This window comes from Mus caroli, unplaced genomic scaffold (assembly GCF_978045245.1).
Source record: "Mus caroli unplaced genomic scaffold, Mus_caroli_1 scaffold_7, whole genome shotgun sequence".
Classification (NCBI taxonomy): Eukaryota; Metazoa; Chordata; class Mammalia; order Rodentia; family Muridae; genus Mus; species Mus caroli.
The window spans coordinates 145,612,281-145,630,071 of NW_028227262.1; the positions used below are offsets into that span (position 1 = coordinate 145,612,281).

The 17,791-nt window shown below is 36.0% G+C and overlaps 1 protein-coding gene across 1 annotated transcript in view; it reads left to right on the forward strand.

Moving 5' to 3' along the window:
* Positions 1–17,791, forward strand: part of Calcr (calcitonin receptor) — a 75,172-nt gene that overhangs the window by 27,229 nt on the left and 30,152 nt on the right. Inside the window, exon 4 of the mRNA XM_021165087.3 lies at positions 13,934–14,012. Coding sequence (XP_021020746.1) covers positions 13,934–14,012 — 79 coding nt within the window. The remainder of the gene's footprint in view (positions 1–13,933; positions 14,013–17,791) is intronic.

Here is a 17,791-nt window from a genome sequence, read left to right on the forward strand (position 1 = left end):
AAATGGCGGTCACTGATGTGCCCCAGACCTCATCTGCTTTCTGTTCACCATTTATTCATTGCACAAATATGAACACCTAGTGTTCTGTTTACTTAAAACTGTGCCTTGGATCCGTGTCTTAAGAAGCACTCTATAACTCCCAGACGTGGGATGTTTAAAGATGAAATTAGAAGACAAATCAAAACATCCCTGATATATACAGGATATGTATTTTTAAATTAAGTGGGACGAAATTGTAATCCACACATAGATTTTGAAGATCTCCAGATTGTGCCTTTATTTTGCAAATAAATGAAAGATTTATGCTTATCACATGCCTGAATATTTATTCATCCATGTATGTGTGCATACCCCTAGATATTAAAAACCCTAATTTGATCATAATCATGTGCTTACTGCATAGCTACAATAGAAGGTGCAAGCTAGGGTTTCCTGTGAAAATAAGGACAGTCTTTTATCTTACACCATTCACATGCAATTGTTTAACTGCTGTTCTAGTTTCAGTCCAATGGAAAATTCTCTCCTCCTTTAACATACATAGGAAGCTCACAGGACTATGGTAAACACACTTTCAAAACTGGAGCCACAGGTAACACATGACACAATTATCTTTCTATTAAATTATTAACACTAATAATATCATTTTGTCTCTTCCTAAAATAACACCCTGTTTAAATTGAGTGGCCTGCTTGATAGAATAACACTTCAAAAAGTCTCATTTTATATTATTTCATATTCTGTAAAATACCTTGAAATCTTCTTGGGAACATCCCTTGAAACACACACAAGCCACAAAAACACTGTTGTCTTTGATGCTGACTACTAAATGTACATTATAAATCACACCCTAACCTTTTCCCTTTATCTTGCCTGTAATTCAGTATTACTGATTCTTCCACATCAACCTCCATTCCTTTTTTTTGGAACAGGTATTAGGTATTCATGTTCTAAGGACAAGCAGATGATAGATTGTTAAGATAGATGCCAGAGGAGATGGCATGTTATCCAAGCTCTGCCTCTGTTGCCAACATCACCTTGGAGAAGATTACATCCTCATCCAGAACCCAAACTTCCTCACTTAAATAAAAAGGCCCAGCTCTCATAAATGAAGAGCAAAGCCCTTTTCCATAGCTTCCTGACACAATGACTCATTTTGGAATAATTTTTTTTCCTAATGCCAACATGAAAAACACTATCTATCCCTGTTTGTTTTCTAATTTGAATCGTCATAAAAGGAGACTTCATAAAACTTCAATGTGTCCAAGTGAGAGTGAAAGAAAAGAGGTGAACTACAAATGCATTTGTTTTTGAGAACAAAATATGAAAATCACACACACACACCCAAACACAAACACCAATTCTTCTCCAAAGAGTATTCAATCACTTTTAAATTAATTTAATATCAAATACTCTCTAACCCCCATAAATAATACTGATCAAAAATATTTGGAGACATACTGACATAATTTATTTTAAAAAAATAACAACTAAAGGATGAATACTGATGGCTACTGCCAATCTATTTCCTACTACCTGAAAAAAATTAAATTGACAAACCTTCATGTCTAGAATAAATATATCCCTGAATTCATGGAATAAGAGAAGAATAATATTTGTGGCCATAAGAAGTAAGACGTTCTCTTTAAAACAGTTATTGTCTCCTCTTGCTTTGCGCTAGCGCACAGACTATGACCTGCTTCTACCTTGTTTTCTGTTCTCTTTTTTAATTTAGAATGCCCCCTCCTTCCAAGCAATGATTGCCATATTGTTAGTATGAACATAATTATAAGAAATATACCCAGGTCTTTTTGTAGCTTGCAAGCAAGTCAGTGATCTCCAGTTCAGTGGGAAGGTACTATGTCCAAAATTAACCTAGAAAGCAATGAACATTCAGTGTCAGCCTCTGGCCTCCACATGAATGGGCATGTGTACACATACAACATACACCAAATATTTAAATGAAGGGCTGAAGAGACAGCTTAGTAGTAGAGATCACTTGCTGCAAACCATGAGGACTGGAATTTGAATCCAGCGCTCGCTCATGTAGCAAACCCAGATCATGCAAACACCTGTCAGTCATGCTCCAAGGGACCTGATGTCCTCTTCTGGCCTCTGTACAACCATCCACATACACCTGTGCACCTGCACACAGGTGATCATATGCTAACACATGTGTACACATATACAATACAACTGTATGAGCCTTCTTTTAAAGACAAAAGACACAATGAGAGATGATATACAAAGTATATTTTATTATTTGTTCTAAGTGCCTTTTGAATTAATTCCCAGAATTAATTTTATCTACACACAGACAAAGGATTAGAGGACAGATAATTGGTAAAAATAACAGACACACAAAGACACACACACTCACTGTTTCCAGCTTTACCCTGAGCTTAGTTGCACAGATTATTATTAGAGGAGAATATGACGAACTATAGAAAAACTGGAATTATTTTTGTTTCCTTTGAACTAGAAAGCATTATCCCTTAAGGACACACAAAAATAAAACATAAGATATAAAAAGTAAAATTTGATCATAAGTTTGCAGTGAAAAGTCACAGATACATCTTTTTAAAAGTGGGAAAGAGATTAGGTTTGGACATAGTTGTTTGGAATGGTGGGACTTGAGCCAAGTTTCTTTCTTCGAATACATGTTTTTTCCTTTTATTAATAACGGAGTCTTATCTATATATAAAATAAACTAACTATGCTAACTAGAAATATAATTAAATCATGTTATAACTAGAGTCCAAGAATTATAAATACATCATATAATACATTTAAAAATTTTTTTAATTAGGTATTTTCTTCATTTACATTTCCAATGCTATCCCAAAAGTCCCCAAGACCCTCACCCCCCTCACTTCCCTACCCACCCACTGGGCTTCTATCTGTTAATGTCTGGAGACTTTTTCTAAATACTACTTCAATATTTTGACTCAAAGTAAGGTCTAAGAATGTTGCTCAATAATAGAAAGAAAACAAGGAAAATCTTATTTCCAGTACCTGTTGTTTTGTTTTGTTGAGACAGGGTAGGATGTTGCCCATCTGGGCTGAGACTTACTATGTAGAGAATATAATGTTTTTCTAAGACTCTTCTTCTGCCTGCTAAAAAGCGGGTAAAAACGTATGAAGCAAACACGTGTGTGTCACAGTCCTTGCAAAGAGAAACAACTCAAATGAGATGGTCATTTGCATTTAATTATTGAAAAAAAAATCAAAGCAATTTTCCTAAGTGTTTGCAAAGGAAATACATAAGCATCTTGATTAATAAGGTTTAACCTACCATATTCTATTGCACATCAGTGATCAGTACTGTGAAACAGCATAGTTAGCATATTCATGTAGAGCCTCCATCCCAGTACCATACAGTAGCTGGCCAAGTCATGGACATCTTTTCAGCCATCTAAGGCAGGAAACTAATGGAAAAGAAACTGGTTTTTCTCCATATTTGCTTTTTTTTTTAAATTTTCAACAAGTCTTGCCATTGGCATAGAGAGTGTGATGTTTTTAAAAATTGTATTTATATGGATACTTGTCTCTTTACTTCATTACATATATTTTCATAGCAGCATGAGCGGGTCCACAGAAAATGAGAAAAGATGAATAAATTGACGGAGGCCAGGGTCACAGATGGCATACCGGTTTGCACTTGGCTATGCCTTGAATGAACCTTGTGCATCAAACAACCTTTTGTGATCTGGTTTATCAGCTCAAAAATATGGTGATTTGAAGGAAATTGTAGAATTACCTTCAGTTATAAAGCAGAAAATACTTCACTATGGTAAGATAAACTCATTACATTGAGAAGTTTCTGCAAACAGGCCAGTGAGATGATTCAGCAGGTAAAGGCTCTTGCAGCTAAATCAGAGCCCAGAGTTCCATTCCCAGGCCCCACGTGGTAGGTTTTGCTGTAATGAACAGTCTAAGGCTAGTCCTTTTAGCCAAATATGTGCCCACATAAGATTTGCTTGCAGTCATTTCTGAGCAGTGAACCTTTGAATTAGTATGTACACAAAATTTTACAGCTCTGTAAGTAGATGTTAGTAACAAAGCACATAGACCCTTAGCAGAACATTCTAATGAGTTCACAGTGGAGTTTGGAGGTCACATAAAAATCATGCAGATGTGCAGTCTATTTTTCTTGCAAGCTTTGAATTCATAACACTTTAAAGGATTAAATTAAAGCCATTTTTACATTTTTAACAAGGGGCAATGTTCCAAGTCTAAAATTGATTTTAACAAAAATTTTAAATAAGACTAATAGGTAAAAATGTTAGGTAGACTGTTGCTCTAATGTTCACTAATGGTAGAAATTATAAGCAACCCACATTCACACACCATTATGTTGGTCTTTATGTAAATAAGAAATTTCAATTATACTTGAAATCCACAGTCTATTTTAGAAATTTTATGCATATGAAAGGTTTTTTTCATTCTCATTTAGATAGATTTTTTATAACATGTTAATCTATGGCTAAATTGAAATAAAAAATAAAGAAAAGAAAACTTGTTTAATGCACCCTACAATGTCACATTCAGACTGACATTCCAGAAATCACTTTCCAACTCAAAGCTGCCCGTGGAGACAGTCTTTCACTTACCACTGAACTCCGATTGTCGGGTCCATTTTTATTTTAGAGATTTTTCAATTATGAAAAACATGTCAATAGTGTGTGTGTGTGTGTGTGTGTGTATACTATTTCATCAGAATCAAGAGCTATAATCAATGTATAGAAATAATATATACATACACACTTAAGCGGATATAGAACATATACCAGTGTAATAATAGCTATACAAAATTACCCCTATGGTGTACTGTATAGGTTTTAACTATTATTGCCAATCAAGCGACATTTTCCAACTTTCTAACAAACCCACAAGTATGCATGATGTTCAAACTCCAAAATCTCTGCTGTTCTGATAACACATGGTGAAGCAAAATCACTGTTAATGCCTAGGAGACGGGTGATGTTGTTCTCTATGTATTTTTCTGCAGAGGACAAGTTTGTATGCTATAAATTTTAAGTAAGTTGAGTTTTGTTTTTCTTTAATGACAGCTTCAGGAATGGCTTAAAAGAAAGCAGTTTATAGCTATAGAATCATGAAATGATTTGGCATAATTTGATTTGGCAAAAATGAATTTATATAGAACTTATGAAAAATATATTGCTGTGGGTTGTCAGGAACACTCAAAGTTGTATTTAAATCTTACAGAAACACATAGATATGTTTTGGGGCACAAGTCCATGATATTAGAATCCACCATAACCTTAAACTATATACATTCAAAGATATGATATTGAGCTAAAATAAGGAATACATATATTTGGTGGCAGCACCTGACAGGTGGTATGGTATGTTCGATTTGTTTTTGTAATTGAAGTTATATTGCTACATCAATGATATTTTATTCTATTGAAGTTTTCATTTCCTTCTAAGACCTCAGCCCTAGCATATAGATATTAAAGCTACATTCTATTTATTTGACAGTGAACTTAAGTAATAACAGAGTTTATATTAATACTGTACAAAAAGTTATTCTGAGAGCCTCTCTCTAAATTATTAGCCTTCTGAAGGCTATTCTTATTCATAAAAACAAATGGAATAGGCCCAGACCATACTAAATACCAGTAGCTGATATTAAGTATGTATTGCAAGCTATGCGCTTTATACAGATATCCTCTTTGAAGTTCACATTTATACTACAAGACAGTCATTATGATGCCCTTTTTTCCAATGAAAATGATAGAGCCTAAATCTCTTACTAACTGCTGCTCCCTTAGTTACACAGATGGTCAGCACTGTAGCAGGGGTGCAGACTTATTCTTCTATCCTGACATATGACAAGTGTTAGCTGGTGATTGTATTGAAAAGCACACATTATCCAATATAATATATTGTAATGATTGTAGAATTATTAAGAACAAAACTACATAATTTTAATAAATGCCAATATGAAAGGAAGAAATAACCAATTATTCTATACTGTTTTTGTTATGAATGGATGCCAAGACAAAGATTTAATTAGTGTATCAGTGAGATAGCAGGTCTTAGGAACAGTAATCATGTGCTGGAGGGGGAGGAGGACCTTATCATAAATTACTTGTGTTGCCACTCGTAAAGAAAAAGGTTCCATAAGGACAATTTAGAATCGTGTAATTTTCCTTAGAATCCTATGATACCTTGGATGGCGTAAGGGGCAGGTGCAGGCAAACTGCACGAGGCTCTTCAAGAACAGCCCAAGAGTATCCACTCTACCGGCACAATTACCTTTTAATTAGACATTTTAGATTGCCAACACAAGTCAAAACAATTTATGCAATCAAAAAACACAATTATCTTAAATGATGTGAGATCTCTGGCTGCATTTAATTCAGCAATTTAATTCAGTTTCTCCCACGTGTGTACTTATCACATGGCTGCTGATTGCATGTACATTTTACTAAAGTCTTGTGAAAGGTGCTAAGGCTCCAGGTCATTTGCATTTTATACTGTAGCAATCAAACACAAGATTGTTTTTTTCTAACAAGAAGAAACTAAAGTGAGGTAGTGGGAAAAATATAAACATGGACTGGAGAGTCAGAAAGACTTGGGCTGGAAAGTTCTCAGATGAGTGTCTTCATATCTCTTGAATGCAGTGTCTCACTCTATAAGCTAAAGACATTATGTACCAAACCGCAGAGTGGCTAAAAAGTAAACAGTACGAGGCCTGATCACACCAACTCTCCACTCAGGTTTTCAGTTCCTTTTCACTGTACACACAGACATACTCAGCTGAGCCCATTGAGAGAACCTTGAATGTCGTTCAGCCAGCATCCTATACATCACTGAAAATGCTGTAGCTCATTGGTATTTCAGCAGGGGCTTATTCTGCTCATACAAAACAGTAAGCATGGCTAGTTCTAAAATAAAGACCCACCTCAATTGAAGACATTTAAAGTGGTATTCCTGCCTGCTTTTGCTTTTATATGAGCAATGCATGCCTATCCCCCAAACTGATCTTTCTTTTGCTTAGTTCAATCTCTTACTCACCCAAGCCAATATTTCATTTTACTGCAGATATGTGATTTTCATTCACAGAATTTATATTTGGTATGTCATTAATTTTTCAGTGTCTCCTGAAATCCCCCATCACTTCATTCACAATAGCTGTCATTCATTACTATGTCACTAGTTCATCTATGTTTAATAATGACTTTAAAGTACTGGTCAGAGAACTGCAACAATTGGTCTGTCAGTGGATCTACTTCTAGTTGTTCTTGCAAACTTTGAAGTATGAGTTATATTTTATTGCTTTCTAATGTCTAGTAATTTCTTTATTGTGAGGGAGTCTTACTTAGGAGTCTAGGTCATTATGCTCAATAAATTCTTGATGAATTAATTTTCATAAAAAATATATGTAAGCCTAAAATCAGAAGCTACCCATTTCCAAGGATGAAAGATTTAAGTAAAATCCTGTCTAAAGATTAATTAAGCCTGCTCCACATAGTGCATCTTAAGGAATTTTTATTACAACTTGAGTAGATACTGAATATTTGTTTTGTATATATAAGACATAACAGTGATTCTTAAACAGTCAGGATCTCATTACCTACAGTGTTATCCTTAGCCATGCAGTTTCATCCTTCCCTAGCTTTAGAAGTAACTATTGCTACTCTAAAATCTCTAGTTATCAATGTGATTTTCTAAATCCTCATTCAATGTCACCGACATACATTCACTTCTTCATTTAACCTAGGCAACTTTTTTCTATGTAACGGTTTCTACATAGCAGTTTCTATGTTTTGTGTCTATAAAGTTGGAGTGATATGTTGGGACACTTGCCTTATTCTTGCTTTCTCCATGAAAATTACAACTGAAACTTTTTTGCCTTCTATGCCACCATTAATTCTGTTTGAGGATCTTCTTAGTGTGTAAAGTGGTTAGGGTTATCAACTTTTTAAAAAATCTTATTGATCATCTTGTAATTAAGGCTTCCAGTGATTTAGAAATGATTTTTTAGTTTGAGTGCCTCGTTTAGAACAACCCATTAGATAATCAGGGAGTTCTTTTCATGGCCTCACCACTTGGGCCTCGAACTCAGAAATCTGCCTGCCTCTGCCTCCTGAGTGCTGGAATTAAAGGCGTGTGCCACCATGCCTGGCTAAAATGTATTTCTTAAAGAAGTGCGTTTATAAAAAAGTTAATTGTGTGTTTAGAAAATCACACTAAAAACAATGTTCAATAGTTCATGACATTAATTATTCAACTTCAAAATTTTATATATATTTATTATTGCTTAGCTGTTATAACAATTTATCATTAATACTAAATAACAATATTTTAATTGTTTATTATGATATTAAATAATATTAATAACCTTTATTAGTAAGAGTCTACCTGTCACTTAAAGATTTATAGAAAATATGTGTTTTCATCTATAAATGGAGATCATAAATCTTTTTTAAAAGTTGGTGCATGACTTTCCTCTATTGGTGCCAATGTTTGTTATCAGTGTATGATCATTGTTTATATTTTTATATTTTTCTTATTACACTTTAATTTATTTGTTTTGTGGGGTCCATGTACATGCTACAGTGTGTGAATGTCACAAGGTAATTTTTAGGGATCAGTTCTCTTCTCCCACCATGTGGGTCCCTAGAAATCAACTCGGCAAGCACATTTACCTGCTGAGCCATCTCCCTGGCCCTGTGTAGTTATTCTCAGTCCAAATTACTAACACACATTTTTGTTGATTGTGAAAATAAGATGTGTGCAGTGAGTGTAAATCTGTGTGTATTACATACAGCAAAAGATCAACGTGGGTGAAACAAAGAATCCCTGAAGTTCTTTGCAAACCCAATTAGCCACAAAAGGGAAATGGGAGAACAATAGAACTAGAAACCTCATCTGAATTTCCCTGAAATATTGACTTTGTTATTTGACGTGACCTCTTCTGGTGCCTATTTTGACCGCTGTGCAATCTGATTGAAATTAACTCCCAGGTATTCATGACTGGTAAGTGCACAGGTGAGCAGACACTCTTATCCGGTTATTCTGTGCTGAGTGTTTGGCTAATCTAACCACTAGCAAGAGAACGACCACATCTCAGCAGAAGTCACTCTTCAGAAATCTGGAATGGTCTATGCAGTTGCTAAGTACAGGGACTGTAAAGAGAGACCTGGTAGTGACCCAAGCTCTGCCACCTTCTCAACTGCAGCTTTCTTTCCTCTACTGAGCGAGTTAATGTAGACAGATGCCTAGCCACACCGCTAATATCATAATAAATTGGTGTTTACTTGGAACCCAGACCCGGACTCTCAAGACATTTGAGGAAGCATTCATTTCCAACTAGGTTAATTAAGAATCATTCATTGACTCTGCCTGCTAGACCACTCAACTCCTCTTTACCATCACCACTTACCCTTTGTTTATTGCCAAACAAAATTCACTCTCTGTAGTAGCGTGATTAAGGATTAAATTCAGTAAAATTGCATCAGAAATTAATCCCATATAATGCTTTAATTGGAATGTGTGTTTTTTAAACACATCCACTTTTCAAAGTAATAGCATACCCACCTGACAATGGTCTTCATCATTACACCTCCCTTTTGTTGAATAAACATATTGCAATTGTTTTGTATTAAATATTCTACATAAGCATACATATCATGCCAATATCCGAGCTATAAGTGTACACTTCTCTCGATACATGCCAAAAGGATATATAGGTTTCAACATAATAGGTATACATTTTCATAAGATTTTGACTGTAGACTGGGGCACACAGTCTAATGTTAGGACTTTTAGAATAATCAGAGTCCAGATTTCATAAAATAAGGAATATTGGCTCTCGTGGATGAAAAGTGAGAAAAATGTTACCTCTGCAATCTAAATAGCTAATTACATGTAAACACAGACCTTTAGCCTGATTCTGATACTACAAGGAACGGTTCAGGCAAAGCCGTGGCTTTTCTGCATTTCTTTCCACCAATTCTTTTTTTTTTTTTTTTAAACAAAAAAACATTTTTTTTTAATATTTTATTTATTTATTTATTATATGTAAGTACACTGTAGCTGTCTTCAGATGCACCAGAAGAGGGCGTCAGATCTCATTTCAGGTGGTTGTGAGCCACCATGTGGTTGCTGGGATTTGAACTCTGGACCTTTGGAAGAGCAGTCGGGTGCTCTTACCCACTGAGCCATCTCACCAGCCCCCTCCACCAATTCTTTCTTGAGACCTAATTCAACATGTAGGCTATTTCTCCCAAGGTCACTGTTCAATTTCTCAAGGGTCCGCTTTGCTTGAAGTCTTTCTTCCTCCTGGTCATTGCTAGATAGCAGCTCTTAAAGGAACATTTTCTCACCCCACATTAATGTTCTTAAAAGGTCTATGTGTCCTTCCTTAATTTCCTCTCCCTTGAATTTATTGTCTCTGTGTATATATGTGAGTGGGCAAACCATGTGTGCATTCAACAAGGATGTGCAGAGCCAAGAACAAGTACCACTGGTCACTAAGACTGGCACATGTGTGGTATGTTTCTCTGCCTTTACATCATGCTCAGACTACATGGGGTAGATAAGCTAAGTCAGTTTCCTACGGGAATATCAAGAGGAACAACTAGCAGCTTTTAATTTTTTCTGTTGGTTTGAAGTTATTTTGTTTTCAGAAACATAAATTACTTTGTTGTAATGAACAGAAAAATAATACAATTTTCCCTCAGGATACAAAGAGAGAAGGAACAGCAGCAGAGGGCACTGAACACTTAGAACACTGAGCCTTTGCTTTTAAACCTTGGATGGAGGACTGAGTGTCACTACAGGATCACAAAGTAAAATCTATGTGATGATTACATTGCTCTAGGTGGTACTTTTTCTACAAATAAATATGTGCTGCTAGAACTTAAATCAAAAGGAAGTTAGTCCCTTGTACCAGATGAACTCTCTAATGGTGCCTGTAAGGATCATACTCACTTGACCATCCTCTACAATTCATAATTCATACAATAGATTCCCCCCCCACATCATTCTATCCCACTTTTATTTCTGCAAATATTAACATAAAATATGGAATGCAATGTTTATCAAGGTTATAAAAACAAGAACAAAAGCATACAAGCAACCGGGTTAGTTTAGCACTAGTGAGCATTGATACATTGTGGCCAACAGCCAGTAATTGTCCTGCCTGGAAGATCTTTCAGTAGGAATGGTGGTTATATATTTGAACAACATGCATTTACTTAACATTGTTTATTCAGGTCTAAGCTCCTTCTGAGTTAAAATATCCTTAAAATCATTAGCCATCAGAGTTCCTGAAGGGCGACTAGGGGAAATTAAAGCAATACTGTGGACATAGCCAGTATTATCTCAATAGGCAGCTTAAGAGGCACGTTTCCATATTAAAGCAAACTAGGAAAATCCTTTAAAGCAATGGTTCTCAGTCTGAAGGGGGGGGGAGGGGTGAAATGACCCTTTTCCCCACATCACTGGAAAAACAGAGATATTTACATTACAATTTATGACAGTAGCAAAATTGCAGTTATGAAGTAGGAACAAAAACAAGATCACTCTCATCTGAGCACTGAGATGACTTGAAGGTATCAACACCTTAATGACACAGCTCTGCATACTGTTGCTGGAGATTGAAAAGAGTAGGTGTAGTTTAGAAGACTCTGTGATACACAGAGAACCAGATAGTCCTGAAAACCGTTGGCAGAGATAGAGAAGTGCCTGAGACCTAGCTTGGTCCCTAGTTTCATAGTCAGACAATGTATGGATAATTGTGATAGTGTCTGGTATGGAAAAAACAAAAGAATGATAGAGAAAATAGGAACCCCGACTTATTAGCACCAGAGTGTGAAGAAGACAGGCTATAAAAACTCAAATTTCGATGTTTCTTTTATTTTCTTAGCACACAAGAAAAGCATCATTATCAATAATATCAACAGTCACACTCAAATAATTACAAGAGGTTCCAGACATACATAGATATATTAAAAAGCAATTGTCTACATGAGAGTAGCATTGAGTAAGACTGCTAAGATATATGGCACTCATGCAAAATGACAGAGTGCTCTAATTAGTAAGTTTCATTCATACTTAAAGCCTGCTTTCCTGACTTGTCTTCAGCGTTTATGACGCTGTATGTGCCAGCTAAATTAGACTCTTCAACTTAATATCCTTCAATTACCCTCCTTGTTGTCGCCACACTTTGTTTTTTATTTTCTCTTTCTAGCAGGTCTTTGCTTTTCACAATACTACTCTAAGTCAAAATATGAGCCCTACTCTGATCCTCTTAATCAGAAATTACTGGATCTGTATTTTCAGTGTTGATGAACGCTTCACCCAGTCTGCATCCTAGTTATTGTCTACATCCTAGTTTATAACACATACTGACTCCCTAACTCTCCCAAGTGCTAAGTTTCCTAACATGAACTGTCTCTCACCCAGATCACCCATATTCCCCACAGTGCCTTACTTAACATAGAAGCATGTTGTGTTTGTATCTAATATACAGAGTGGATATGAAATCAATCAGTACTAATGATTGATGGCCAGAAAATAAAATGGCATTTCAAAATGATACTATGCAGTCTCTGTGTACTACTGCACCAGTATGTGAAGTGAACATAGCTCACTCACACAGAGGCAAGTGCATAACGCACACTTTATAGATTCCAATTTCAATCTGTAACTGAGACAATAGGGATAGTGTAAAAGGTGATTATGCCACTTAAGAAACAATTACAATCTCTTGTCCCTAGTCAAAATACTGTCTCCCCCCCCCGCAAGTCCTAATGATGAAAATGTGGAGAATATTTACATTTTCACCTCTTTACCCTCTTTCCATGTATAATGATATCTGTGAGTTCGTGAGACTATTGGATTTGTAACAGAGTGATCTGCTCTGACTATATTGGGTTCTTGAGCAGGACCAGTGAGCTCTTGACTGAAGCTCTCATTCTTTGCTGTGAAAGAAATTTATTACCAAAAGTAAATTTAAATTTAAAGGAATGTATTTGTGAAAAACTACTTGGGGCTCTCCGACAACTTTAAGAGTTGACTTCATGTTACATATCTTTCACAAACCATAGACTTCATTGGCTCCTGCCCCATGAAGTGACTTCTTATGTCACTGCTGCATTTCACCAATTTCTATTGACTACACATACTGTTGAAGTCAATATGATTGTTCCTCTCTATTAGTCTTTCTTTATTTCAGTTCTGAAATGAAAAGTAGCTACCTAATTTTAAGTTTCATATTTATTGTTACACTTAAGCCTCTTTAAGTAGCTCAGATATAATGCATATGTTGTATATGCCTTATCTGTAGTATGTATATATCAACTGCAATACTTAGATTCTCAGATCAGTTAATTTAAAAATACCAAGATTGTCTTGAAAATCAGTTTTATACTGATAAATGCTCTGGTGGGCATTTTATTTTGTGTCCTATAGTTTATTTTATCACATAGCACACATGGCTTGCTGAACTTGATGAAGAATAATAATAAATTATACCAATTTTCAAGCTAGTGCTAAAATTGTACCTATATACTGACTGATACCCTAAAAATGTATTTCATTAGTTGATTCCTTCTTCATACATCATTCACTTGGCTTTCCATCCCCCATGTTCAAAATAGATCTTGCCATTTTTCTTATAATCTGTATTAAACTGTTTGGTTCAACTTAATATCTTTTAAAGCCAGGAAATCTCACTTTAGCTGATGAAAATGTCAATAGATATGGTCAGAAATTTTAATAGAGCTTTATAGACAACAGCCCACTTGACAAAAGGAACAGTGAAGCATGTACATGCAGGTATGTCACAGGCATAATAGTCTTGTTTCCATGTCATTGCATGTAGTGCATCTAGAGAGAGAACAGTGTAAAGATCTGAGAGCTATACCATTTTACATCTTCATTACTCTTTTTCCAGGAAAAGGCGGAATCTCCGCAAACCGAAGATGAGGTTCCTTCTTGTGAATAGGTTCACCCTGCTGCTCCTGCTCCTAGTGGTGAGTGAAGATTGTTCTGTTTCCTGTTAATGGTCATGCAGAGTAGAGAGGAGCGTCTGAGTGTGGGTGAACTGGCAACTGTAAGGAAACCAAAACTGGGCTTCTCCAGACTCTCATTCTTCTTGAATGTCCTTTGGATGTTTGCTCATTTTGATTATTGTCATAATTTATCCAGGCAATTGAATTCCATTTGTTTGGGGAAGTTCATAATAATTTGTGTCACATTCATAGTACAGACAGCCTGTATACATTTTTTACATGTTTTTGAAATAGGGATTTGGATTGTGGCTTCTGGGCTCTTCAATACTTTTAAAACATCTGAACTCTGCCAGTCTAGCCCTTGATTTCTCTCCAATGAGTTTCTGATCAAAACTAAGAATCTTCGGTACTTTAGGAATCACTGATGCTCTGTAATTCTTTTTGTGCCTTTTAAGTTCAGATTCATATTAGATAACTTCATGTTTCTTTACTCATAAAGAGTTGGCTAGTTAGAAGTGTAATTGCCTTAGAACACTCTATTGGTGTAAATTTGTATCAAAATTATGGACACACCATCACATCACCTTCAACAGTATGGTCTGAATCCATGTCCCTATTACCCATGGACCTGGCGAGCCTGATCTAAGTACAAGCGGACTGCTTACAGCATTCTAGAACAGGCTCTAACTGTTATGGTACTTTTAGAAACCTCTGGTAACCCAAAAGCAAACTGATTAACTCATATCAAAGTAGGATTGACCCTAGCACAAAGTCATGTCACCTGAGGCCATTTCCTCCTGTACTTCATGGTCGTTATGAATTAAACCCTCTAGAATGTAAGCCCCACGAGGGCAGAAACCATACTAGCAAATGTACTGCTGAGTTTTCAGAACCTACAACAGGACCTGGTGACGCCTCATCTGCTGACTGCTGCAGTGGCAGTTTGGTTGTCATATGTGTGATGACACTTTCTAAAGTCTTCCAGAATGACACCACATATATGGCAGCTAAACTGTTACATGGAACAACAAGTAAGATATAGGCTTGTGGGTTGGTTAGTTTTTAAAGACATGTGACATGTTTGTGTCTCATTGTCACCTTTATATAAGCGTGGCATTATATATTTGTTGCATCATAAGCCCAATAATAATAGTCAAATTGCTTCATGTGATGCATATTGCTTGATTGTCCATGATATTACTGCTGGCTTTAGTTTTTCTTATTACTGTTGAAAATAATGCTATCTCATTAGCAATTTTATTTGCATGAAATTATCAGAAAAGTTTAATTAAAAATGTAAAACGTTTATATATAAATGCAATTTTAAGTAGTACTAATTTCATTATTAGAAAAATAATGTATATATCTATGTGCCTATCTATCATCTATCTATCCATCCATCCATCTGTAAATGAAGTTCTTTAAGGTGCATGTTATTTAGGAAGAAAGCCATTGGAGAGTTCAATGCTCAAGCAAGGACCAGGCTGGAAGCAGCCCAGAATTCTGTGGCTTCTCTGACAACAGAGGTTCTGAGTTTTCATTCTTTCAGTGTTGAAACAATCTCTACTGAACCAAGCTCCAAAGCAAGTTCACTGGAGTTTGTTTCAGTATTGCAGGAATGGTAAGTGTGAAGCTGCCCCCATCAGGTACCCATACCTGCTCTCCCTCATGTTATCCCCACTCCTACTGATGTTACAATGTGTCAAACCTAATAAAGATGTTGCTGAAAACACAAGTGTAGAGTTTTTCTATTTAGCATCCTTACATATAGTGTTTACCTCAGGCTCCCATGAATTTCCAGTTGTTACAAGATCATTTCTTAATGAGTTGCCAAACATACAGGGGTAGAATTTAGAATGTGGTTCTGGAAAGATACCTAAGGAAAATAATTCATAATGACTAAAACTTGTAGTAAAAAAAAAAAAAGAGTAAGAGAGAGAGAGAGAGAGAGAGAGTATACACATACATCATCCCAGCTTTTAATTTGATTAGAAGACAATGAGCAGGTAGCCCACAATTAAACATATCAAGTGAGCCCGCAAATGGTTTCCAAATAGATAAACTTTGAATAGCTGTCCCACAAGGGACAGCTTGTCATCCTCCCTTCTTTAGTGGTTCAGTCATATTAGTTTAGACTTTTTAAATACAGTCACATACATCCATACAAATATGAGTAAATTAAGTAATAAAACACAAACACAAATAAGGGATCTCTTTTACAGAAAAGAATAAGCTGAATAAAAACAAATTCTATCTGAGAACGTCCTGAGGGGACGGTTGATTGTAGTCTCTCCTGTCAGGACACACATAGTGTGTCTTTCTAAGCTCCACAGGAGCAGGATTCACACATGTTTGCTTCAGGACTTCATTCTTAGGAATGTTCAGCTTGCCAATATCAGTAAATCCCTCTCACTGAAAGTCACTGAGAGATGAGTCTTGACAGGGACTTGTGTCTTGTGATGTGGTTAAAGCAGCCACACATGGTTAATTATTTTATGAGGATCATCAATTTCTCTGATGTCATACATCTATAATGTATTAAATATTAAATAATCAATATTCAAATGGTAGAGGTGTTATAATACTTAGAAGCATCTACCCTCTTCACCGTGTAAACAGTTTCTACCCAGCTAACTTGTGGGCATGTCTAAAACAGGACTAGCCTTCCCCTACAAAGATTTTAATTTGACTCAATATCCCCTTCCTCCAGGAATCATCCTTTTCAGTAGTATGGACCAAATACCTAGGCCCTTTGGGCATCACTATCCCCAGTCCTTATATTCAGATATGCCTTCATCTCTCCACTGAATGAGAAAATGTTGAGAGTTGTGTTCTCTTATTCTACCATAGAGTGATATGGCCCAGACATTCACTTTTCTACCTCTTCCTACCCCCATGACTTGAACTGTGGAAATCTATGCTGCTGCATGAAATTTACTATAATTCTGCCTTCAAAACCTTGATCGATCAAAATATGTAAAGTTGGGTTTTGTTTTGGGGGGGTGGGGTTTGTTGTTTTGTTTTGTTTTGTTTTGTTTTGTTTTTTGGTCTTTCAAAACTCTGCAATACCCGATTTTTTTTCAACCACTTACCTATCCTAAACTCTATTCCCTTGTCATGATGGTGTTGCCAGAGTGACATAGCAGTCCCTAAACATTAGTGTGTCTTTCTCGTCTACTTCCCACAGCCTTTCTTCTCTATGTATCTCCAGAAATCCAAGAACCCATTCAAGTTCTTCTATGTATCTGTAACTGTCACCAAATATTTTTGTTCCATATCCTCTCTTTACTCTGAATTTTGTACTATACAGCTTCACATTGATGACATGCTATTGCAGGGGCCGTACATAGTGACAGACACAGGATCAGTGACATTTGAGCATGAAGCTCAACAAATAAATCAATCAGTAAGCTTTATTCCTAAGGTGGCTAGCACTCCTAAAGAGCACATCAGGCTAAGAGATTGAGAAGACTGAACTCTTGACTACAAGCTAGTAGAGACAGTATAGTGATCACCATGCTCGTATGCACATGTACACACACAACTTACAGGAAGAAAAGACCTGTAGATGGTGACTGAGTGGAAAGACAGTATCAGCTTATTCTGAAGCATGATGCACTGATATAAATATTCAAGGGTTACATTTGCTTTATTCAATGAAATAAAATGAATGACTATGTGTAAGCCAAGTGTCAAGGAAACCACTCTGAAGAACTTAAAGTCAATTATTTTCTTTGATCTGAGAGATAAACAAGGCAAGTTTTGGCAGACTACACAATCCAAACCTGAACAAAACCTAG